This window comes from Myotis daubentonii, chromosome 13, assembly GCF_963259705.1.
Source record: "Myotis daubentonii chromosome 13, mMyoDau2.1, whole genome shotgun sequence".
NCBI lineage: Eukaryota > Metazoa > Chordata > Mammalia > Chiroptera > Vespertilionidae > Myotis > Myotis daubentonii.
The window spans coordinates 4,568,546-4,593,875 of NC_081852.1; the positions used below are offsets into that span (position 1 = coordinate 4,568,546).

The window sequence follows — 25,330 nt, forward strand, 5'->3', positions numbered from 1 at the left end:
CTTGACGAACATTAAAAGCCAACTGTGCACATGCTGTAGATATGCTGGAACCTCTCTGACATCAATTATTCTAAGTTTTATACTATGAGATGTTGAAATGTATGAGACTCTAATTTACTGTAATTATTTCCTTTCCATTACTTCCCAATTACTTTCCATTACTTTGAAAGCATTAATGGCATTTCCTATGAGATTTACAAAATCTACTAAAAGAACAGATCTTTTCAAGTGATAAAATTTTCGAAATATGTAAATAAAATATTTTTTCATGCTTTTAAATATATAAAAATGCTACGTGTGTATGTATCATACCTTTATCTACAATATGATCCAGACCACCCAAAAGCCGGAGTTCTTCTTTAAACCAGTCTCCTGCTCGTTTAGAAGTAAGGGATAGTAACGTCTCCATAGCTAAATGCCCAGTCTAAAAATCAGAAGTACCATTAATGAATCTTTACTCTTAACAATGATTCTGAGGCAACACTTCCAGAGGTTTTCTTTAGAAAAGTTCACTGCATGCCACCAGCCCATAAAGTTCACTGTATTATTATTCTTTTTTAAAAATTTTTTATTGATGAGAGAGAGAGAAAGGGAGGATAGAAAGAAACATCTATCCTTGATCTCCCAAATGCAACAGACCAGGGACCAAACCACAACTTGGCCGTGTGCCCTGACAGGGAACGGAACCAGGGTCCTTTCAATGTATGGACAATGCTCGACCACTGAGTCAGATTGGCCAGGGCCATAGTATTATTTATAATGTAGTAAGTGCTTTTATAAGTAAAACTGAAGTGATTTTAATTTTTATCTAAATAGTCTATCAGTTGAAGAAATGGTTATAATCATTGGTTTCCTTTCATGGAAGTATAGTCTCATTTATCAGTTTAATGAAATAGATACTGGGGTTATTTCCAAGGTATAGATGCTCAACAGTGGGATAGTTGAATTAAAGGGTGCCTGTACTTTAACTGCCAATCAATATATGTCAGGTTAATTTACCACAAAGGCTAAAACAAGTAACACTCTAGGACAGTGATGGCGAACCTATGATGCGTGTCAGAGGTGACACGCGAACTCATTTTTTTGGTTGATTTTTCTTTGTTAAATGGCATTTAAATATATAAAATAAATATCAAAAATATAAGTGTTTGTTTTACTATGGTTACAAATACCGAAAAATTTCTATATGTGACACGGCACCAGAGTTAAGTTAGGGTTTTTCAAAATGCTGACACGCCGGGCTCAAAAGGTTCGCAGTCACTGATCTAGGAGCAAAGTGTGGGCGTGTCAGTTGTTCTGAATCCTCAAAAGCTTATCACTTTAAATTTTTTTCCTGAGGGTAAAAAATTGTATCTTATTGCTTTGGTTTATATTGTTCTAATTACAGTAAACTTCAGCATCTTTTCTCCTGTCAATTCTTCTTTCCTTATTTACCTGCTAGGTTGCTTATCTTTTGCTTATTGCTATATATATTTTCTTATTTATTAGTGTTTCAGATTTACCAGACTTAAACTTTATACTGCAGGGTTAGCAGCTTGGATACATATTGTGTGGCTACCATGACAAAACTATATATGGGACCACCACTAAAGGAAGCACAGAACAGTAAGTCATATTTACAACAAGACAAGTTTTTCTTTATCTTTATTTGCCTTTAATTATTATTTTTCTTTTCTATCATATTTCATTCTAAAAGCATATAGTTATCCCCCCACCAAAAAGCAGTCTGATTCTTGTTGCAATAGGAACTTCAGCATAACAAAAGAAATGGTTTAATTAGCAAAGCTAGAAAGACCTGGTTTTCTTCCCAAACCTTCTTTCCTTTGTAATTTGCAAGTTTACAGTAAATCCTCCTGACCAATTTGGAACTGAATATAAATTGGGTATTTAAAAATGCAAAAAACACATCTTACCATCAAATCTCAGTATTACAGATTTAGAAGAGATCTAGAACATTTTAGTCTAATTTCTAACAAAGCTAATGTCAAGGTGAAAATATTGAACTGAATTCAATGCTACAAAAACAGACCCCCCCCACCCCCCACCCCCCAGTCTAAGTCCTTGAAAGAATAATTTAATGAGGTTGGTTCTGGTATATTAGGCTCATGAGTCACATAGTGAATCTGGAGCCTAATGAGACTTTCTTTCTTAGGAAGAAAGGGGACAGTAATTTGATGTTAATATGGCAAAAGCTGGTAAGTTTTTATGCTAAAAAGGGACTTTATCATTTACTTCTATTGGCATAAAAAGGATTGTGGATATTTTAAGCTATTTTCAATATATTATATGCTAGCATTTTAACACAGCCTACACAATCCAAACATTTACTTGAAAACTGAAATAGTCCCCATAAGTTAAAGCGCAGCCAAATCATTAACCAGAATATTATATTCAGCTACTGTTAGCTCTGTTATTTAAATTATACCTGAAAACACTATAATATTAATATTTTAAATTATCTTTCCAGGGCACATCAGGAGTGGCAGTATATTTTGAGGAAGAAATTAAGCAATTAATAAAACAAAACTTATGCATAGGGGGACAGTCAATGTACAAACAATGTCTACTTAAGATTTAAAACGAACAGATATTAAGAGAGAAACAAAGACATTCTAAAATTAGCAACTCTGTTCAGATTTTAATCATGTGAGTAAACTACTTAACACAATATAAAAAAATTATTATGCTGGTATTTACCACCCTAATAAATTCAACAAACCATGGAGGAAATTCAATAAACAAGTTTATCATGTTATTTAATACCAAATACCTGGAAAGAATTTAATATTGAACAATATGGGAGCTATAACAAACACATAAAGGTATGCAGCAAATAAAAATTATAAGCTCAAATTTATTCTTTATATAATTAAAAGTTTGTATATATTATAAAATATGAAAAAATAAATAAAAATTACGAATACATTTTACAAGTTGTATAAAAATAGTTTGGCAAGGTAGAGGGATTGTTTATCCACTACTGAGCATAAAACAATTTTTTGTCTAACTTTAATACATGAAAGTACTATTTAGTAGTACATGTCAATTTTGTATCCTGCCTTTTAATGTTAATTTGCTTTCCCTTCTCAACCCCACTTTATTCAAATTCCATACTCTACCCTTCACCAAATAGAGCAATATCCCTAAGTCACAGCTGGCTAGCTCAACAATTTTTGAGGCCATTGCTGCAGTCTTCAGTTTAGTAAACAGTTGGAAAAAAACACTGTCTATGTAGATTTGATGTTGGAAATGCCTGAAAGCCAAGTTACATATAAACAAATAACTTTATTTTTTCAAAATGACAAGGCGAATCATTTTCTATTGACCTGGTAATCTGGAGGAGTATTATTGATTATACAAGTGAAAAAGACAGATTAAAAAAAAACTGGAATTAACCAAAAACAACAGTCATTTTAAACTTGGAGAATCGTGTTGAGCATAAGGGTAGCAGTTAATGGGACACCCTGACACACTCTACAACGAGTGAATGCTCACTGAAAATGACCTTGCAGCCCTAGCCCGTTTGGCTCGGCGTCCGCCTGGGGACCAAAGGGTCCCGGGTTTGATTCCAGTCAAGGGCACGTACCTTGGCTGCAAGCTCCGGGACTCCCCGGCACGGGCCCTGGTGAGGGTTTGTGCAGGAGGCAACCAAGCGATGTGTTTCTCTTACATTGATGTTTCTCTTTCGTCATTCCCTCTCTCTTCCACTCTCCCTAAAAATCAATGAAAAAATATCCTCGGGTGAGAATTAACAACAAAAAATAATAATAAAAAAAATAAAGGAAAACATTAAAAAAAAGAAAAAGAAAAAAGAAAGTGACCTTGCAAAAGTCTCTTAATTCTTATTGCCAAAACCCACAGAGAATAAGAATTCAAATCCCTAATAGCTTAAAAGTAACTTCTTTATTTTTATTTATTTTTTTAAATTAAATCTTTATTGTTCAGAGAAGTAACTTCTACATTAAAAAAAATAAAATCAAGAGAAAAGAATGAATGTGCTGGGGGGCAGGAGTGGGTGGGGAGAGGTCAATGGGGAAAAAAGGAGACAACATATGTAATTTTAACAATAAAGAATTTTTTAAAAGAGAGAGAAAAGAATTAGGCAAAATGCAATAAAAATTTTACCGGCCAAAAAAACTAAATATAGATGGGATAGCTTAGGAATTTCAGGCAGGGAACAGAATTATGCTCAGAACTAAACCTTCGGAAACTCTGCTGTCTTATAAACCAGGAGGCTAAATGATTTGTCCAAAGTCACACACTTGTTGCGACTAAAAACTTTCTGGAAGTAATTTTCATTTTATAATGAAAAGAAGGAAGGAACCCACCGTTATATTTTCTAGATCAAGATGCTTGTTGTGTACAGTTTCACAGAGCCTTCGAATTTTTTCCTTGATTTTGTTCATGTCTTTTTCATTCAGTAGCTTAGCTGAAGAAGCATCTTGTTCCAGTTCTAGAAGTCGAATCATTAGGTCTAGACTAGCTCTATCAAGATCCATGTTCAAACGATCTCTACTCAATATGTACATGAGGGCAGCTGTACAAAGGGACAGATTCTTCAATGGACAAAAAAATAAAAAAATAAAAAATAAATTATGTAATCAATTAGTGGCAATTTCAAGGAAATAAGACTATTTTGACATTTATTCACATGGTGGAAATCTTGAAAGTGTTTTACTCATTGAAAACCCCACCCCTTAAAATATTCTACAGAAATGAGAATTAAATAAAGTACTATTGCATGAAGTTGTGCTTTCTGAAGACCTCCCTATATGAATGCTCCAAAACAAGAATATAAGTGAAAATACATATTTCTTTGGCTATTCCATGTTTAATAAGAAGTTTACAGTACATTTTTTTCAGCTCTATGTAATACTATTTTACAGTACACTTCACTATCATTCTTTAAGATTAAGTAGATAAAGTCAAATTTCAAGAAACAAATTTCAATAAATAAAATCAATAATCTGTGCCCAGTGGCTCAGTGGTTGAGCATAAACCCATGAACCAAAGAGGTCACCAGTTCAATTCCCGGTCAGGGCACATGCCCGGGGTTTTGAGCTCAATCCTTAGTTGGGGCCCTGTAGGAGGAAGTCATCGATGTTTCTCTCTCATCAATGTTTCTATTTACTTCTTGCCCTTCCCCTCTCTCTAAAAGTCAATAAAAACATTTTTTAAAGTCAATGTGTATTTTAAAATCTGTACCAGAAACTTAGCTATGTTTTTCTGTAAAATAAACACAACCGCATTTGTGTCAATATATAAAACTAAAATGCCCAAATAAACACATTTAGACTCATTTCTTTAAAATAAACCAATTAGGTCTGGCTGAACCAAGTATTTAAAAATAAAATTATGTGTTCTCAAAATCATTCAAATCAGGTAGCTGGCACACTTCGCTTATAATAGGTACTAAAACCTATAAGTAATGAAAGGGATATAGTTTAGGTCAGCATTATTTCAACATATAAGATATATTGTATTACACTTATTTCAATGCATAGAAGCACAATTAACTATGTAAACATTTAAACTTTAAATCCCCCAAAATAAAGAGATTTCAGACTAAGTGACTAATTAAATGCTTACACAGAAAATTAATTTTGGAAATTAGGATGACACAGTATAGGCTTTGGGAGTCCAATGCCCCCAAGAACACATATTAATGGCTTGGTCCTCTTATCTATATCTATATCTATCTATCTATCTATCTCTATATATCTATATATCTATATATATATATATATATACACACATATATATATATATATATAAAAAACCCTAATATGCAAATAGATCAAATGGCAGAACCGGCTGCTATGACATGCACTGACCACGAGGCAGCGCGCGCGGAGCATGGCGGGCATTGGCCGCGGCAGGATGGTGGAGCAGGTGAGCAGGGGCGCCAGACCAAAGCAGGGCGCCGGTCACTGTCATCAGGGTGAGCCTTTGGTGGTTACTGAAAATTCTTTGCTCCTGTGCGTCAGGGTCCCACCTGGCGCTTGCACCTGCTGCTGGCGCTGGCCCCGCTTGCACCAGCGGTGGCCCCACTTGCTCCAGCTGCCGGCACCACTGGCGCTGGCGTCAGCAGGTGCAAGCGGTGGCTGTCGGCCCTGATCGCCCCTGAGGACTTCTCCATCTCCCCCTACTCCTGAGGGGGGATTGGGGCAGCAGTCACTGCTTGCACCCGCTGCTGGCGCCAGCCCCAATAGCTCTGCACTGTCAGTGGGTGTGAGCGGGGTTGGTGCTGTCAGTGTGTGGGAGCAGTGGTGGCAGGAGCCGGGCTGCTGGCAGACAGGGGACCAGGGACTACGGCGGGAGGAGCCAGGCGGGGGTGCAGAGAATGGGCCGAGACCCGCCCCAGTGCCCACTGCAACCTAGAGGCCCACAGTTCCTTTCAAGGTGAACAAATTCGTGCACAGGGCCCCTAGTAACTGCATAACAAAACAAATTAACAGTCTCTTCTCTTCTCCCTCATTCTATATCTGCTACAACTTGGTAATGAAGTTTTCCTCACAGAGGGATAAGTACAATGCTTTCAGTTTCGGAAGACTCAGAGTGTCACCCCTATTCTGCATTTAAAACATAATTTCCCTGAACAAAAAATATAATAAAGTCATCTCAAAATACCACTATAATAATTAGCAATGACTATTTTTTAACTTCAAAAATGTTAAACCTGACTTTTATCACATATTTTTAAGAGGAAACGTCAAAGTCAAAATGAAAATGAGAAATTCTTTTTCATAATAAGCTATGTTCTAATTCAACATCCAGACAAAATGCTCTTTAAAAAAGTTCATATCCTTTTTTGTCATGCTACTGATATCAAAGATTAATAAAAGATTTTTTTTCTAGTACTTTCTGGTTAGAGGAAATCAATGCTTATAGAACTAAATACAGTGGAACCTTGGTTTTCAAACTTAATTCGTTCCAGAAGGCTGTTTGAAAAGAGATTTGTTTGAAAACCAAATCATTTTTTTATTAGAAATAATGTAAATTGAATTAATCCATTCCAGACCCCCAAATGATTCCCTGCTTTAACCTTTCTTATATACAGTGCATGTCTAATGTACTGTTTAATTTATAAACACATCTTTTTTTTTAATCCTCAGACCTGAGGATAATTTTCCCATTGATTTTTAGAGAGAGTGGAAGAGAGAGGGAAAGACAGAAAGAAATATCGGTGTGAGAGAAGCACATCAATTGGTTTCCTCCTGTACAAGCCCCAGCAGTACTTGCTCTTGACCGGAATCGAACCTGGGACCCTTCAGTCTGCACTGAGCAAAACTGGCTAGGGCAACACTTCTTTTCTTAAATTTATCGAACCACCTTAAATGAATCACTTTTAGCATTTGGTCCAGGGATGTCTTTCAGGTTTGCATGAATCTTTGCTTGTTTATATATCACTGCCAAAATGGTTACTACTGGCTAACTGCTTTACATTTATCTAAATCAACAAGTTTTTTTACTTCAATTGTCTGTGATCATTGTTTCTTTTGCACCGTTAGTAATATCAGGAATCTTGATGGTCTCTTTATGTTTTAAAATTGTGCTGATCACTGGTTTGATTTTGCCAGCAACAAAAGTGTCTCTTTGTTGCCTGAGAGACGTTTTTTGTCATGCTGCAGTAGCAGCCTGAAAGGATTGTCAGGTGGAAAACCAAAGTTTGGTTGACAACTGAGACATTTTTTCTGTAAACAACTTGGCGGAGAACTGAATTGTTTGACATGGGGGTATCCAGTATGTTATAACTGAATAATGTGATGTTTTTGTTAATCCTTACGTGAGGATATTTTACCCCCATTAATTCTTAGAGAGAGTGGAAGGGGGGTGGGGGGGGGGGGAGAGAAACATCAATGTGAGAGAGACATCCATTGGTAGCCTCCCACATGCATCTGGGGCTCAGGATGCAACCAAGGTACATGCCCTTGACCAGAATCGAGTCTGCGACCTTCCAGTGTTGGTGGGCCAACACTCTACCCACTGAGAAAAGCAGGCGAGGGCCTGAATAATGTGTAAACAATATAAAATGAGCAGAGGAAAAAATGTCCTGAGAAAATAATCTTAAATGATTAAGCAGAAACTTCTAGCATGAAGCTCTATATTTAGCAAATAAAACTCAATCCACATATAGGAAATACTTATCTCTGAATATACATAAAGATATTTGTCAATAACCAACAGACTAGAATTTTTAAATAGTGCTTCTCAAACCCAGAAACTTAAAAATACCTGATGGTGCTGGGAATCATCCAAGGTTTTAAAGACCATTGCTACCATTCCGTGTGCTCTCAGGTGCATTCGAAAACTGGGCATGGCGCATTTAGTAGCCAAGCTAATAACACTAGAAGAAAATAGACTAGTTAGGAAGACTAAAAATAGCTAGTGCATTAGTATTTTGTTCATACAGTACCAAAACAAGGGCATGGGGTAGGATGTCAAAGCTTTGCCTGTACAGATCACAATATAAAAAGCATGAGCAAACCAGATTATTAAAAATTTACTAATATATATGTGATTAGGTATGTTACATTAAACGATATAAATAACAAATGATCATCTTTAGTTTATTTCTTATAGTACTTACTACCATGAAAAGCAAAAAGTCTCAGTTCCTCTTCATAATGCCTCTAATACATGTATTTTATATTTGATTGAATATATTCTGATTGACTGAATAATTCAATCAAATCAAGATATTCAATCCTATATAATAAAAGTGTAGTATGCAAATTGTCCCCTCGACCAGGAGTTGTCCAAGAGTTTGACCAGGGGGCGGGGCTGGCCAGGGGAAGGGAGGGAGGCCCCAGTGGTGGCAGGCGGCTGGGGGAAGGAAGGGAGTATCTGGCTGGTGGCTGGCAGCCAACAGCGGCTAGGGACCCTACCAGTGCACAAATTTTGTGCACTGGGCCTCTAGTCTATACTAATAAAAGGGTAGTATGCTAATTAGACTAGATAGACCAGATGTCTCCTGGACATCCTTCCTGACAAAGCCGGGATCTGGGTGAAGCCACTCAGGGTCCCGGGCACCTGGCCCGGACGAAGCCACCCGGAGGTCCCAGCGCTGCAGCCCCTTCCGCAGAGGCAGCCACAGAGGCAGCAGCAATGACCTGGTCCCACGCCTCTGCAGAGGTGAGGGGTACAGGGAGCAGCACGATCCCAGAGCCTCCACAGAGGCTGGATGGGGTGTGACCATGGTGCCTCAACCTCCCACACCCCCTCCCCCAGACGGCCTGGCCCCAGATTGCCCTCCCCAACCAGTGGGCAGGACCAGCGCTAAGAAGCAGCGAGCCCGGTTTCTGGTTGAGCCACACTCTCCCCCATCCCTGCCCGTGCTCAGCCAGAAGCCAGGCTCACAGCTGGTGAGCACAGTGGAGGTGGCATGAGCCTCTCCTGCCTCCGCAGCAGGTGGGCAGTAAGGAGCAAGGGGTCCTGGACTGCGAGAGCCCCAGACTGCGAGAGGGATGTCTGAGTTCCAACTGACGCCCGATCCCTGGGGGGTCCTGGACTGTGAGGGCACAGGCCGGGCTAAGCACCCCCCACCCTGCACGAATTCCATGCACCAGGCCTCTAGTCTGTCTATATAAAAGCCTAAGTGACCACTGCAACCCAATGGACAACCAAACAGGCTGCATGGGGCGACCAGGCTGGCAGGGGGGTTAGTGAGAGGTGACCAAACGACTGAGCAGCAGGCTGCGTGGGGCAACCAGGCCAGCGGGGGGGGGGGGGGGGGGGGGTGTGAGGGAGGAGGGGAAGTGAGTGGCGATCAGGCCAGCAGGCAGAGGCAGTTAGGGGTGATCAGGCTGGCAAGGGGGGCAGTTAGGGGCGATCAGGCAGGCAGGCAGGTGAGCGGTTAGGAGCCATTGGTCCAGGACTGTGAGAGGGATGTCCGATTGCCGGTTTAGGCCCGATCCCTGGGATCGGGCCTAAACTGACAGTTGGACATCCCCCGAGGGGTCCCGGATTGGAGAGGGTGCAGGCTGGGCTGAGCCCCCCCCCCCCAACCATGCATGAATTTCGTGCACCGGGCGTCTAGTATATATAAAAAAGCTGAAGTGACTGCTCCGGTCGCTATGACACGCACTGACCACCAGGGGCAGACACAACGCAGGAGCTGTCCCCTGGTGGTCAGTGTGCTCACACAGCGGAAGCGCCACTCAGCTGACAGGCGCCAGACACTGGGCTCATGGTTGGCAAGTGCAGCTGCGGTGGCGCGTGCCTCTCCCGCCTCCACGGCAGTGCTACCAAGAGGTGGCAGGCGCAGCAGGAGCGGTGTGGCGCTTGGCCCAGGTTCAGGGCTCCGCCCTGGCTGCCTGCCACTTCTCGTAATACTACATCCCCCGAGGGGTCCTGGGTTGTGAGAGGGCACAGACCAGGTTGAGGGACCCCCACAGGTGCATGAATCCATACGCTGGGCCTCTAGTATAATATGTAGAAGATTATCCAAATTAAAACATGCTTAATTTATCAAATTTACTACTTGAATGTTTAAAATATTGGGCTGTAGAAGAACTCAGGGATTCTTTAGCATAACACTTCAAGAATCTGGAAACTGAAGCCTAGATTATGCTAAAAGGATATAAACATCCAACTTCCCTTCCTCCGTAGAATAAAATCCCTTATAAGAAATCAATCACATTTTAACATATTATAACTGACTATAAACTATATCCATGGTAACAAAATCACAAATGTTTAGCTCTATCCATCTGAAAAACTTTAATGAGCTATATAGCATGCATATAATTATCAAATGTGAAAATAAGAGCTTACCTAAGGCAACGTGTGTTTAGAGGCTGAGTGCTCTTTAAGCCACTTAACAAATACTCAATGTCATCAGTGAACTCTTGATTTTCACCAAATTCCACCACATCATTGAAGTGCTTCACGTGCTGAACAACAGTATATAACTGCCAAGAAAATAAGTCCATCTCTTTTACAACTATGAACTGGTATATACAGTTAAATCTATAGGCTTGCTGTACTGTACTGTACTTCAAAGTGTATAAAATAATTTATTACATGGCCACTGAAAGTTGCTTTTAAAACACTGGTAGCACTAGGACTAGATAAGTTTGTGACTCAAAGCTGTGGCTATCAGTGCACTGTATTTGTTCAAGACACTGAAATGCTCAATGTTAAACACAACAACTATCCATGCATAGAAAAACTATAAGACTGCTTACTTCTTTGTCTTCTTTTCTGCATTTTAGTGCGGTAACTATATCTTGGTAGGGCTGAGTAGGTATTGTCACAGTTTTTATCACTTTGGGTGGTGGTGCAGGAGCCTTAAAAACTCCATCATCTTTTTGATTTGGTTCCTTTGAAGACAGCCTCACCTATTAAAAAGGGTATTAAGTTAGTTATTCTAAAAAAATATATACATACAAACAGTAACATGTCCTCTACCTAGCAAATTTAGTTTAAGAAAAAAAAAGATGGGTGATAAGGGACATGAAAGGTCATAAGGTACATTTAAAAATCCCATTTACGCCCTGACCCGTTTGGCTCAGTGGATAGAGCGTTGGCCTGCGGACTCAGGGGTCCTGGGTTCGATTCCAGTCAAGGGCATGTACCTTGGTTGCAGGCACATACCCAGTGGGGAGTGTGCAGGAGGCAGCTCATTGATGTTTCTCTCTCATCGATGTTTCTAACTCTCTATCTCTCTCCCTTCCTCTCTGTAAAAAACCAATAAAATATATTAAAAAAAAAATTCCATTTACTACTAGGTAAAATTAATATGTTTTACTTACAAAAGAACCACTCAGGAATTCCTGCTGTTCTTCCTTAAACTTACATTTCACACAATCTGCTATCTGTCTCTAGGACTATTAGAAGGAATAAAGAACCAAAATTCCATATATAAATAGCATTGATAAGAAGCTAGGGATGGAATAGAAAAACTACAACAGATAGATAAAAGAATTTTTAAAGTACAGAAAGCTGTACTTTAGGGTAGAATAGCCAAAATAAGAGCACAGCATATAATTACTAATATGTACAATGATGATTTTATACTAGTAAAAGAAGTTTAATGTATTCAACTTAAGAAGAGAGGGAGCTAATTATGTATATAATAAAAGCCTAAGCGGCCGTTAAGGCAGAATGACCGGTCGCTATGATGTGCACTGACCACCAGGGGGCAGACGCTCAGTGCAGGAGCTGCCCCCTGGTGGTCAGTGTGCTCCCACAGGGAGAGCGTCGTTCAGCCAGAAGCCGGGCTCATGGCTGGTGAGTGCAGCTGCCATGGCAGGAGCCTCTCCCGACTCCTTGGCAGCAGGAGCAGCGGGCTGGAGATGAGTGTGAGCAGTGTGGTGCCCAGCTCCGATTTGGGCTCCTCCCTGGCCGCCTGCCACTGGCACACTACTACGTCCCCTGAGGGGTCCAGGACTGCAAGAGGGCTCAAGGCCAGGCTGAGGAACCGCGCCCCCACCGCCCCACCAGTGCACAAATTTCGTGCACTGGGCCTCTAGTACATTATATTTTAGAAAGATCTCTATGGCTAACTTTTGTTGTTACAAAGAACTCATTCCTTAAAAACAAAAAAGAACTCACCAATTCAGTGGTTCTCAACCTTCTGGCCCTTTAATACAGTTCCTCATGTTGTGACCCAACCATAAAATTATTTTTGTTGCTACTTCATAACTGTACTGTTGCTACTGTTATGAATTGTAATGTAAATATCTGATATGCAGGATGGTCTTAGGCGACCCCTGTGAAAGGGTCGTTCGACCGCCAAAGGGGTTGTGACCCACAGGTTGAGAACCACTGCACTAATTGATAGCTCCAGATGACTGAGGAGTTACCGTTATCTAGAACAGCCATGCCCCACCTGAGCATCTCTAAAATCCTGATGCCCTCCCTGTGACATATAATTCTTATTATTCAAAAAGTGAACTCCTATTCTCATGGAGGAAGCCTAAAAGGCCATTAACTTGGTAAAAACAAGCTTCCAAAGAACATAGCATCCACGAAAGAGAAAAATAAAGAAAAGAACGAAAGGATAGTTGAAGTACTGAGGAAGATATCACAAAGAAATTGTTAAATAATAATATGAAGTGATATGAAAAAAATAGCAAGTTTCAAAACATATAATAGAGAACTGAAATACATAAATATGTCACAATATATATTTATATACTGTATATGAGGCCCCTAGAACCATAAGAAATGCGAAAAATTCACTGTTAATAACTCATTCTCGAATTGCCCCCCTTAAAAATCAAATTGCCCCTCTGTTGGGAACCACTGATCCAGAAATATTGTTTTTCAAATGCGTTCTGAATTGAATTACTGGAATGCAGGAAAAAGTTCGCTAAAAAGTGAATTAACCACTCAAAGCCACTTTATCATCTATGTAGGATGTAATTTATAACACAAGTCTAAATACAAATTTCAAATACAGACTAATTTGCCCTTTAAAACTGAACACTATCCTATCCTATCCAATAAAAGCCTAATATGCAAATTGTCCCCTCGACCGAAAGTTCGACCAGGAGTTCGACCGCTCCCTATGATGTGTGCTGACCACCAGGGGGCGGCACAAAACATGGCAGGCATCAGCAACGTGGCAGTGGCAGTGGGTAGCAGTGGAGGCACTGCCAGCCCTGATGGGACTCAATGAGAGCAGGACTGTGGCAGGATGGTGGAGCAGGTAAGTGGGCGGAGCCAGGCCAACGAGGGTGCAAGCAGGGCCCAATTGCCCTACCGATCACCCCGCAGACAGTGACCAGTGGCAACAGGGCCGCCACCCAGCTCCCAGGCGCTGAGGGAGCAGGGCAGTGGCCCAATGACTCAGGCGGAGGGGGGTGCGCAGGGGCCGGGGGGCCCAGGTGCTGCCCAGTGCCCAGAGGTCAGCTGGGACCTGCCCTTCCACACCCGACGCTCGCGCTTTGATCACCGGCCAGGCCTAGGGACCATACCTGTGCACGAATTTCGTGCACTGGGCCTCTAGTAATTCCATAAAATGTGGGTCAGGAGTAAAAGAAAATTTTAAGGCTTTTTATTTAAAACCTAGTACAGTGATGGCGAACCTATGACACGTGTGTCAGAGGTGACACGTGAACTCATTTTTTGGGTTGATTTTTCTTTATTAAATGGCATTTAAATATATAAAATAAGTATCTAAAATATAAGTCTTTGTTTTACTATGGTTGCAAATATCAAAAAATTTCTATATGTGACATGGCACCAGAGTTAAGTTAGGGATTTTCAAAATGCTGACACGCCGAGCTCAAAAGGTTTGCCATCACTGACCTAGTAGGACCAGAATTTCTGTAATCCCATCAACGATCCTCACTTTTCCAATGAATTAAACTAAGTTTTTATTAGGAAGCCACTAAATTTTAGTTAAGAAGTCCAAAATAAACTGGTAAAGAGGAAAGTCAGAGACATCCAAATTATGAAATAAAGATAGCAAAACAAACATGAAACTAAAAAGTACAGTTCACTTACTGTAACACTCTGAGGTTTTACTACTGGTGGCCCAGGTAGTTCTTCTGAGTCTGGATGGTTCCAATGTCTGGCATTATACACAGCTTTTGTAGGAGACTACAGAAATGAGAAAAAGATCAACTGTTTCCATATTTTGCATCCTTATGAAATTGTCTCATTTCATAAAATAAAAATCATAATAAATAATTTAAATGCATAAACATATACCCTAGACCAGTGGTCAGCAAACTCATTAGTCAACAGAGCCAAATATCAACAGTCAAACGATTGAAATTTCTTTTGAGAGCCAAATTTTTTAAACTTAAACTATATAGGTAGGTACATTGTTATTAATTTAATTAGGGTGCACCTAAGCTGGCCTTTGCTAAAAACGTCCTCAATCTGATTGAGGTACATTTGCTGAGGTTGACCCCTTCCAACTCTCCCATCCACACTCGTCTTGTATACTTGTTTCGTCTATCTCCTTTCGTTCATCCTCTCTATATGTCCAAACCATCTCAACATACCTTTCTCAATCCTCAATACTACATCTTCTTTCACTCCACAATGTTCCCTATATGTGTGCGCCCACACGTGGTATTTTGTGGAAGAGCCACACTCAAGGGGCCAAAGAGCCGCATGTGGCTTGTGAGCCACGGTTTGCTGACCACTGCCCTAGACCAGTGATTGCCAACCTTTTGGACCTCACGGACCACCAGTGGTCTGCGGACCATTGGTTGGCGACCACTGCCCTAGACAGAGCAGATAAACAGTATCTAGCTCATATTCCCACCATGTAGCCATGTCCATGGCAGACACAGAGTCACTGGGACATTCTCTATGAAATTGATAATCAGTGCTCTAGTCTAGAGGACAACTATTAACAACCAGGAGAAGAAAGTAAACCTCTTGCCAGGCCTGTACTAACTTACTAATCAATATAATTAATTCAATATGTTCTTTATTCCTCATGCTACTGATCCATGCCCCACATTCTTCCAACCATGGAAATCGGGCAGCACAAGTGATAAAGGCCCATATTCATTTAAGTGAAACTGTCAGGGTCAGATCAGTACCATCATTCAAAAGTTTTCAAATGTTATAAAGGTAAATATTGTACATATGCCTCATGTTACAAAACATAGTGGGGTCTAAAGCAATAGTATGTAATAACATCCATGATTTCTGCAGCAAAATGTATACATATTTACATTAAGTAGGATACTGCCCCAACTCAATTTAGGGTAGTTTACTGGCAAATCAATTTACTGTAAAAAATGAAAAAAAAAACTTTCAGTTTAACACTCGTTATTTCAGAATTGAGAATAAAGGATTGTGAACCTGTATAATCAAATCCATAGGATAAAACCTGTATAAAATGAACGTAGCAATTCTTCTAAAGGAGACTGATTACACAAAGACCAATGTTTTATCTGTCCTTTACAAATGACGTTAAATTTTGTTCTTTAACCTTCAAAAAATGGCTTTAATCTCATTAGAGATTCTAAGTGTGATAATTTACATATTTTCAGTACTAATACAAAAAAAAATAAGAGTACAAGAGGAGAAACATACTTCAAGATTGGCCAAAAATCTACATAAAAAAATTACCCATTTTCCCTTACAAACTGCAATGAACTAACATAATTGGAATTAAGCATCATACAAAGTTATCTTTTTATACAAATACTAGTGGCCTGGTGCACAAAATTTGTGCACGGGGGAGGGTGTGTTCCTCAGCCTGGCCTGCACCCTCTCCAATTTGGGAACCCTCGAAGGATGTCCTACTGCCAGTTTACAGGGATCAGGCCTAAACCAGCAGTCGGACATCCCTCTTGCAATCCGGGACTGCTGGCTCCTAATGCTCACCTGCCTGCCTGCCTGCCTGATTGCCTCTAACCACTCTACCTGCCGGCCTGCTCACCCCCAGCTGTCCCCCCCGCCCCCCGCTGCCAGCCTGCTTGCCTCCAAATGCCCCCCCGCCAGCCTGATCACCCCAAACTGCCCCCCTTGCTGGCCTGCTAGCCCCTACCTTCCCTCCCCACTGGCCTGCTCATCCCCAACTGTCCTGATCACCTCTAACTGACCCCCACTGATGGCCTGCTTGCTCCCAACAGGCCCCCCTGCTGGTCTGCTTACCCCCAACGGCCCCACCCCCCACCAGCCTAATCACCCACAACTGCCCTCCCATCTTGGCCTCTAACCACTTCTACCTCGGCCCCACCACCATGGCTTTGTCCAGAACAACTGGAAGGTCTCCTGGAAGGTCTCCCAGTCTAATTAGCACATTACTCTTTTATTAGTATAGATATATTTGTCTGTAAATATGATTATGATTGCAGATATGAGTAGGGCCAGTTAAAATTTTATAGAATGGGCCTTTTATTACCGATGGTTTGCCATGTATGCATTTTTTTCTAAAGAAGTAAAAATAACTTTAAAAAAATGTTTCAGGAAGACTTTGGAGAAATTTACAGTATCTGCTTTTTTTTCCAAGAAAGTTGTCACTTTTATGCCAGAGTAGAATTATTTGTATGCTTTGTACGTCAGCGTTGGGCCACTGTGACTGGGGGGCACTTAGCTTGACTTGAGAGTAATTATCTTGCTCACTGGCTGGGAGGGAGGGTGTGTGGCAGAGGAGATAAATACTCGGTTCTGGATTTTTCATAGATTGCTGACTTTCTGGATTGATTACTCCTTTTATTGATGTCCATCTTTTATTGACGGACATCTACCCTGGGAGAGAAATGAGATGAAACTCTCTTTCTTTTCATTTTTCATAAAAAGCATTTGAATTCCTAAGGTGTGATAAGGCCACCCAGCTATCCACAGTCAAGGTACACATTTTCATGGAGGATGTTCCCACTCTTCAATAAATTTTTTTTCTTTTAATTTAAACTTTCTTCTATAACTGTTTTCTTGTTACTTAAAAGCTAGTTTTTTTGAAACTACTTCCAAAGCTTTTTAAGCTGTATATGTCCTTGGAATGAATCCTATCTAATAATAGAGAAACATGGTAATTAACCATAACTTCACTACCCTTCCCATTGGCTAATCAGTGAGATATGCAAATTAACTGCCAACCAAGATGGCGGCTGACAGCCAGGCAGCTGAAGCAAACAGGAGGCTTGCTTGCTCCAGTGATGGAGGAAGCCAACGTTCCCCGCCTGCCTCTGCCAGTCTCTGAACTTGCACTCTAAGAAACAATGTTGCAATTATAGAAGCTAAACAAACCCCAGAAACCTGCTTTCAGCCGTCAGAGCTGGAGCGAGCAGGACTGCAACAGTGTTACAATTATAGAACCCAAACAAACCCAGATACCTGCTTTCAGCAGCCGAGGTCTCAGAGCTGGAGCCGAGCCTCAGAGCTAAAGCCAGCTCTCGGCTCCAGTGACAGCCATAGAAGGTAAATAAATCCCAGAATAAAAAAAATTAAAAAAAAAAGGAGAGGTTGGGAGCTTGTCACCCACCAGCCTGAAAACGGCCCTCAGCCCCTCACCCAGACTGGCCAGGCACCCCAGTGGGGACCCCCACCCTGAAGGGGGTGTGACCTGCTGCAAACAGCCATCATCCCCTCACCCAGGCTGGCCAGGCACCCAAGCAGGACCCCCACCCTGATCCGGGACACCCTTCAGGGTAAACCAGCCAGCCCCCACCTGTGCACCAGGCCTCTATCCTATATAGTAAAAGGGTAATATGCAAACTGACCCTAACAGCAGAAAGACTGGGAATGACTGGTCACTATGACACACACTGACCACCAGGGGGCAGACTCTCAATGCAGGAGCTGCCCTCTGGTGGTCAGGTCGCTCTCACATGGGAGGAGCTCTGCTCAGCCACAAGCCAGGCTGATGGCTGCCAGTACAGCAGTGGTGGTGGAAGCCTCTCCTGCCTCCTCAGCAGCGCTAAGGATGTCTGACTGCAGTTTAGGCCTGCTCCACGCTGGCAAGTGGACATCCACCGAGGGCTGCCGGGCTGCCAGAGGGATGTCTGCCATCTTAGGCCCAATCCCCCGGGGAGCGGGCCTAAGCCAGCAGGTGGTCATCCCCTGAGGGGCCCAGACTGCGAGAGGGCACAGGCTGGGCTGAGGGACCTCCTCCTTCCCCTCCCCCCAGTGCACAAATTTTTGTGCACCGGGCCTCTAGTTTATAAATAAGAATTGAGCCCGGCCGGTGTGACTCAGTGGTTTAGCATCGACCTATGAACCAGGAAGTCACAGTTTGATTCCAGGTCAGGCCATATGCCCGGGTTGTGGGCTTGATCCCCAGTACGGGGTGTGTAGGAGGCAGCCGATCAATGATTCTCTCTCATCATTGATGTTTCTATCTCTCTCCCTCTCCCTTCCTCTCTGAATCAGTAAGAATATATTTTAAAGAGAGAGAGAGAGAGAGAGAGAGAGAGAGAAAGAGAGAGAGAGAGAGAGAGAGAGAGAGAGAGGAGAATATATGTTTGTAAATAAGAAAACATGTATTTGATGCTCTTAAAAAGTCTTATTTTCTTTCATTAAAACTTGTGCAGTATAGGGAACTCCATAGATTCTCTTAATTTGAAGGAAGTTAGAGGGAAAGATATTAATTCAGAGTTCCTTGGGAAAATGTCACTTATATATTTTTTTATGTTTATTTTTTTTTTAAATCAAAAACTGAAATATTTTCTATTTAGAAAATATATTTGGATCTAAATATCTTCTATAATTTTAACCCTAAAATATCAATTTAAATATTTTAAAAATGGTTGGGATGTTTTTGTGTTTTTTTTTTAAAATAAGTTAGGTTACTGGAGTTCTACATGTTACTGGATCACCTGGGGTTATTTTCTGATTGGAAAATTAAGAATCATAGTCAGAGGGGAGGACATGAGAATTTTTAAAGAACATATTCAATTTACTTTAGAAGCCGAACCTCTCTTATCATGTGACTTGTTTTGTATGTTTGTTAAACTATATTATCACATAAGCGTTGCTGCTATTGGGACAAACAGTGACAGTTGATTCGGGTCATTTGAATGTCCACTGTCTGTTTTAATTTGTATGTTCGTTTTGACACTGTCATATGCTCAAACTTCAGTGGAAGTCATGAGAACCTATTTTTTTTTGCCTGCTCCCTCCTTTACGTTGGAAATACTCTTTTTTACTCAGAGGGACCTTAACTTTGATGTAAGGGATTGTTTCCATTACCAACTTTTTTCTTCCTTGCCAAGTAAGGGAGTTGTTGTGAACTCTTCAGTGATGCCTTCCCCAGAATATTTGCAGATGTGGTTGGGAAGTCATTTCATCCCCGACCTTTGCATGTCAGGTGCTGGGGCCGGGGTGCTGCCTTGCCTGTGCCTGGCTCTCCAATCCCAATGCGGCTCTATCTCCCTCCGATCGCCATGCGATCACGGGGCTGCAAGCAAGGCAGCACCTTCATGGCTCTTGCCTGCTGCCTGGGTTTCCGATCACTGTTCTTCCGCCCTTCCCCTTTGGCCTCCCATCATTGTGCCTACATATGCAAATTAACCGCCATCTTTGTTGGCAGTTAATCGCCATCTTTGTTGGCAGTTAATTTGCATATCGCCCTAATTAGCCAATGGGAAGCGTAGAGGAGGTACGGTTAATTACCCTTTTTGTCTTTTATTAGGATCTTCAAAATAATCATGTTATAACATCAAGATTGCAGTGTAAATTACACAAGAACTGTTTGCTTTTAAGTGATTTTTTTTTGAGAGAGAGAGAGAAAGAGGAAAGGAGAGGATCATCTGCTGCCTCCTACATGTCCCTTATGGAGAACTGAGCCTGCAATCTGGATGCGTACCATGACTGGGAAGCAAGTCGGCAACCTTTCAGTGCACAGGACAATGCCCAACCAACTGAGCCACACCAGCCAGGGCAAGAACTGGTTTTAAAAGATAAAGTTTAAATTGATTCATATATTAAATGTATTAGAAAATCTTAATGCTAAAAGAAATTCTACTGTGAAACTTACATGAAGTAGAAAGCCTCTCATTTATAAACAGACCTGTTATTCTTACATAACACGTTTGTATAAAGTGATGATGCATTAGTAACCTAAAGTCATTATGTACTCACACAATGACTTAACACATTGTTTGCGGTTAGTTTTTATTGCGCGCTAACAGGTGGCGCGGGCCATTTTTGCTAATTTTTTGTGCAAATGGCAAAGTTCAGTAAAATTACGATAACTTTAGTTTACGTATTTATACGTTACCCGCATTCTACCGCTAGTCTATAAAAAACGTATTAATACGTGTCCCGCGTTCTACTACACTGGTAGAATGTATAAATACGTAAAACGTGTAAACACGTTTCCCGCATACAATGTGTTAATTAGGCCTCTTGAGGCACAACAACATAGGCACTCAAGCATCCACCATATAATCTATATGCTACTAGTTGATAGATCCCTCATTTAAACAACCTCTAATACACAAAACACTGACCTGTGGAAAGAATAGGTACCTCAAAGCTCAAGAACTTTATTTCTTTTTAAAACTCATTGATTTCATCCGGGCCAGGTGGCTCGTTAGTATGAGTGCTGTCCTGAGCACCAAAAAGGTTGCAGGCTCAATCACTGGTTGGGGCACATATGGAAGGCAACTGATCGATGTTTCCCTCACATTGATGTTTCTCTTTCTCTCTCCCTTCCGCTCTCTCTAAAAATCAATAAAAATATATTTTTTAAATGAATGAATGAAATGAATGAATGAGTGAAAGGTTATCTGGTTTCAGAGGTAACAAAATAGCAGGTCAGGTCAAAATTCTAAATTAAATTGACACCCTCCTAGTTAAGTGTAAGTGGCAACACACTGAACAGTTAACAAAGTAGACTTAGGAACCATATGGTCTGGATTAAAAGCCAGATAAATAGTAAGCTCTACTACTACTTATCACTCAACATTTTTCTCATCTCTAAAATGTGGTTAATAATAGTACCTACTGCAATGAGTTGTTGTGAAGATTAAATAAATATATGTAAGATACTCAGAAGAGTGCCTGAAACAATGTGTTATATAAGTATTAATTATTATTGATAATAATAATGATAGTTATTATGTAATCATGAGCAATTCCATCTGAGTCCAGCATTTTCATAAGAATATTAGGATATAATGGTCTACCCACCTAATAGACTGCAATAAACAAATGTAGTAACTGACATGAAAACACTTTGTTAACATTTATAAAAAAGCAGACTGGGATACATTGATCTAACTCAGCCATGGGCAAACTACGGCCCGCGGGCCAGATTCGGCCCATTTGAAATGAATAAAACTAAAAAAAAAAAAAAAAAAAAGACCGTACCCTTTTATGTAATGATGTTTACTTGAATTTATATTAGTTCACACAAACACTCCATCCATGCTTTTGTTCCGGCCCTCCGGTCCAGTTTAAGAACCCATTGTGGCCCTCGAGTCAAAAAGTTTGCCCACCCCTGATCTAACTCATCTCAAAAGTCCTTGAATAATATCCCTGAAGGATATAAATGCAAAATCCTCAACTAGAGAAACAAATTCAAGAATACATTAAAAGGTTCATACTGCTTTTTATTCAAAACAGTACTGTACATACTAGCAAAAGCAATTCGATAAGAAAAAGAAATAAAAGGCATCCAAAATAGAAAGAAATAAAAGGTTCTCTATTCACAGATGACATGATTTTATATGTAGAAAACTCTAAAGATTACACATATAAAAAAATAACTTTTAGAACTAATAAATATATTCAGTAAAGTTGTATAATACAAAGTCAAGATACAAAAATCAGGTGCATTTCTAATACAACTAACAAAAAACAATCAAAAAGATAAAATGAAATAAATCCCACTATAGTAGCATCAAAAATAAAAAATATGTAGGAATAAACTTAACCAAACAAGGCCAAAGATCAGTATACTGACACCTACAAAATACTGTTGAAAAGAAACTAAAGACACAAATAAAAGGAAAGATATCCCAGATTGGAAGACAATATTGTTCAAATGTCCATACTACCCAAAGTAATCTACAGATTCTATGTATTCTTACCAATGGTATTTTTTTTACAGTAATAAGAAAAACAAATTTAAAATTCATATGGAACCACAAGCAACCTTAAATAGCCAAAACAGTCTTGAAAAAACAAAAAACTTAGAGGACTCACATTTCCTGATTTCAAAATGTATCACAAAGCTACAATAATCAAAATAGTAGGGTACTGAGAGAAAGATAGATATAAAGACTAATGAAACAGGATTGAGAGCCCAGAATCTACAGGTATATGGTCAAAAGATCTTCATCAAGGGAGCCAAAACAACACACTGGGGACAGTCCCTTCAACAAATGGTGCTGGGAAACTGGATTATATAAAAATCAACTCAAAATGGATTAAAGATTTACACATAAGATCTAAAACTGTAAAACTCCTAGAGAAAACGCAAGAAAAGATACAGAATAACTTCCTAGACATGACACCAAAAGCCCAAGCAACATAAGCAAACATAGAAAAGTAGGACTACATCAAACTAAAAGGCTTCTTCTGCACAGCAAAGAAAACAATTAAAAGTGTGAAGAGGCATCCCAGCCAGTGTGGCTCAATGGTTGAGCATCAACCCAGGAACCAAGATTCCTGGTCAGAGTACACACCGGGTTTGCGGGCTTGATCCCCAGTGGGGGGCATGCAGGAGGCAGCTAATTGATGATGCTTCTCTCATCAATGTTTCTATCCCTTTCCCTTCCTCTCACTCTAACAATCAATAAAACATTTTTTTAAGAGGCAACCTACAGAATAGGAGAAAATACTTGCAGGTGATAATATCTGCTAAGTGTTTACTATTGAAAATAGTTGACCCTAAGGGGACATCTATAATACTCGCAACAATAAAGATAAAATTTTTAAAAACATGTTTTTATTGATTTCAGAGAGAAAGGGAGAGGGAGTGAGGTAGAAACTTCAATGATGAGAGAGAATCATCAACTGGCTGCCTCCAGCATGCCCTCCAATGGAGCTTGAGCCCGCAACCTGGGCATGTGCCCTGACTGGGAATCGAACTGTGGCCTCCTGATTATAGGTCAATGCTCAATCACTGAGCTACACCAGCTGGGCATACAGATAAATTTTTTAAGCCCTAGCCAGTGTGGCTTAGCGAACAGAGCCTCAGACTGCAGGCTGAAGAGTCCTGGATTCAATTCTGGTCAAGGGCACATGCCCAGGTTGTGGGCTCAGTCCCCAGTAGGGGGGCAGGCAGGAGGTAGCGAATCAATGATTCTCTCTCATCACTGATGTTTCTCTCTCTCTCTCCCTTCCTCTATGAAATCAATGAAAATATATTTAAAGATAAACTTTTAAAAAAGAAAACATAGTTGACCCTTAAACCATGTGGGTTTGAACTGCACAGATGTTAATACATGATGTTTTCCAATAAACACAGTTTGCCCTTCATATCTGAGGGTATTGCATTTGCAGATCCAGCCAATAGCAGATTCAACCTATGGTGGATAAAAAAAACCCAGTATTTTTGGATTCCCACCTGCAGATCAAAATATTGTCTTCAATTTGCAGTTAGCTGAATCCACAGATGCAAAGTACTGACTGTAGTTTTTTTGGAATTAAAAGTTACACACGGATTTCTGACTGGGGGATAAAGGGGTGCAGTCAGCACTCCGAACTCCCACACTGATCAAGGGTCAACTATAAAAGGAACTCTTACAATTCAACAGCAAAACAAACAAACAAGAAATGGGCAACGAACTTAAATTTCTCCAAAGAAGACATACAAAGGGCCAGTAAGGAATATGAAAAGATGCTCAACATCATTAGTCATTAAGAAAAATGCAAATCTGAATCACAATGAGTTATCACATCACACCCATTAAGATAGCCACTGTCAAAAGAACAGGAAAAAAAGTGGTGGCAGACAAATTGGAACCGTTTCCTTAAACAGTGTTAGTGGGAATTTATTTTTTATTTTTTATTTATGGATGAATGACATTCTATTATCCACTTGGACTTTGGATTATCAGAGCTGTTCCTGGCTCCAATCTTGAACCCACACTTTTTAAAAATATATATATATATATTTTTATTGATTTCAAGAGAGAAAGGGAGAGGAAGAGAGAGATAGAAACATCAATGATGAGAGAGAATCATTGATCGGCTGTCTCCTGCATGCCCCCCTCCCCCCCCCCCGCCACGGGGAATTGAACCCGCAACCCGGGCATGTGCCCTTCACCGGAATCAAAGCTGGGATCCCTCAGTCCGCAGACAGACACTCTATCTACTGAACCAAACAGGGTAGGGCTGTTAGTGGGAATATAAGGTGTAGCATTTTGGAACACAGTATAGAGACACCAAAAAATTTAAAAACAGAACTACCACATGATCCTGAAATCCCACTTTGGGGTATTTAGACAAAAGAATTGAAATCAGGATCTTCAAGAAATACATGCACTCCCATGTTCAATGCAGCATTTAATCACGACAGCCAAGAAGCGGAAACAACCTAACTGGCCATCAAAAGATGAATGAATAAAGAAAATGTTAGATACATCCATACACCAGAATATTTTTTATATATATATATTTTATTGATTTTTCACAGAGAGGAAGGGAGAGAGATAGAGTCAGAAACATCGATGAGAGAGAATCATTGATCAGCTGCCTTCTGCACATCTCCTACTGGGGATGTGCCCGCAACCCAGGTACATGCCCTTGACCGGGATCGAGCCTGGGACCTTTCAGTCCGCAGGCCGACGCTCTTATCCACTGAGCCAAACCGGTTTCAGCCATACGCCAGAATATTATTCAACCATAAAATAGAAGGAAATACTATCACATGCAACAATATGTATGAGCCCTGTGAACCCGGGGGAGGGAAGGGTGTGTGGGAAAACACCTACGGCTAACTGGGCTCAAATAAAAA

At 40.6% G+C, this 25,330-nt stretch overlaps 1 protein-coding gene across 4 annotated transcripts in view; it reads right to left on the bottom strand.

Moving 5' to 3' along the window:
- The window catches only part of WAPL (WAPL cohesin release factor), a 116,761-nt gene that overhangs the window by 25,041 nt on the left and 66,390 nt on the right, over positions 1-25,330 (bottom strand). For 3 of the 4 annotated variants that reach the window (XM_059662033.1, XM_059662034.1, XM_059662032.1), the window contains exons 5-10: positions 14,458-14,553; positions 11,190-11,342; positions 10,777-10,913; positions 8,236-8,347; positions 4,329-4,556; positions 313-424 (exon numbers count right to left, since the gene is read on the bottom strand). In XM_059662033.1, the coding sequence (XP_059518016.1) occupies positions 313-424; positions 4,329-4,556; positions 8,236-8,347; positions 10,777-10,913; positions 11,190-11,342; positions 14,458-14,553 (838 nt within the window). The remainder of the gene's footprint in view (positions 1-312; positions 425-4,328; positions 4,557-8,235; positions 8,348-10,776; positions 10,914-11,189; positions 11,343-14,457; positions 14,554-25,330) is intronic. The other variant, XM_059662035.1, reaches the window with a different exon arrangement.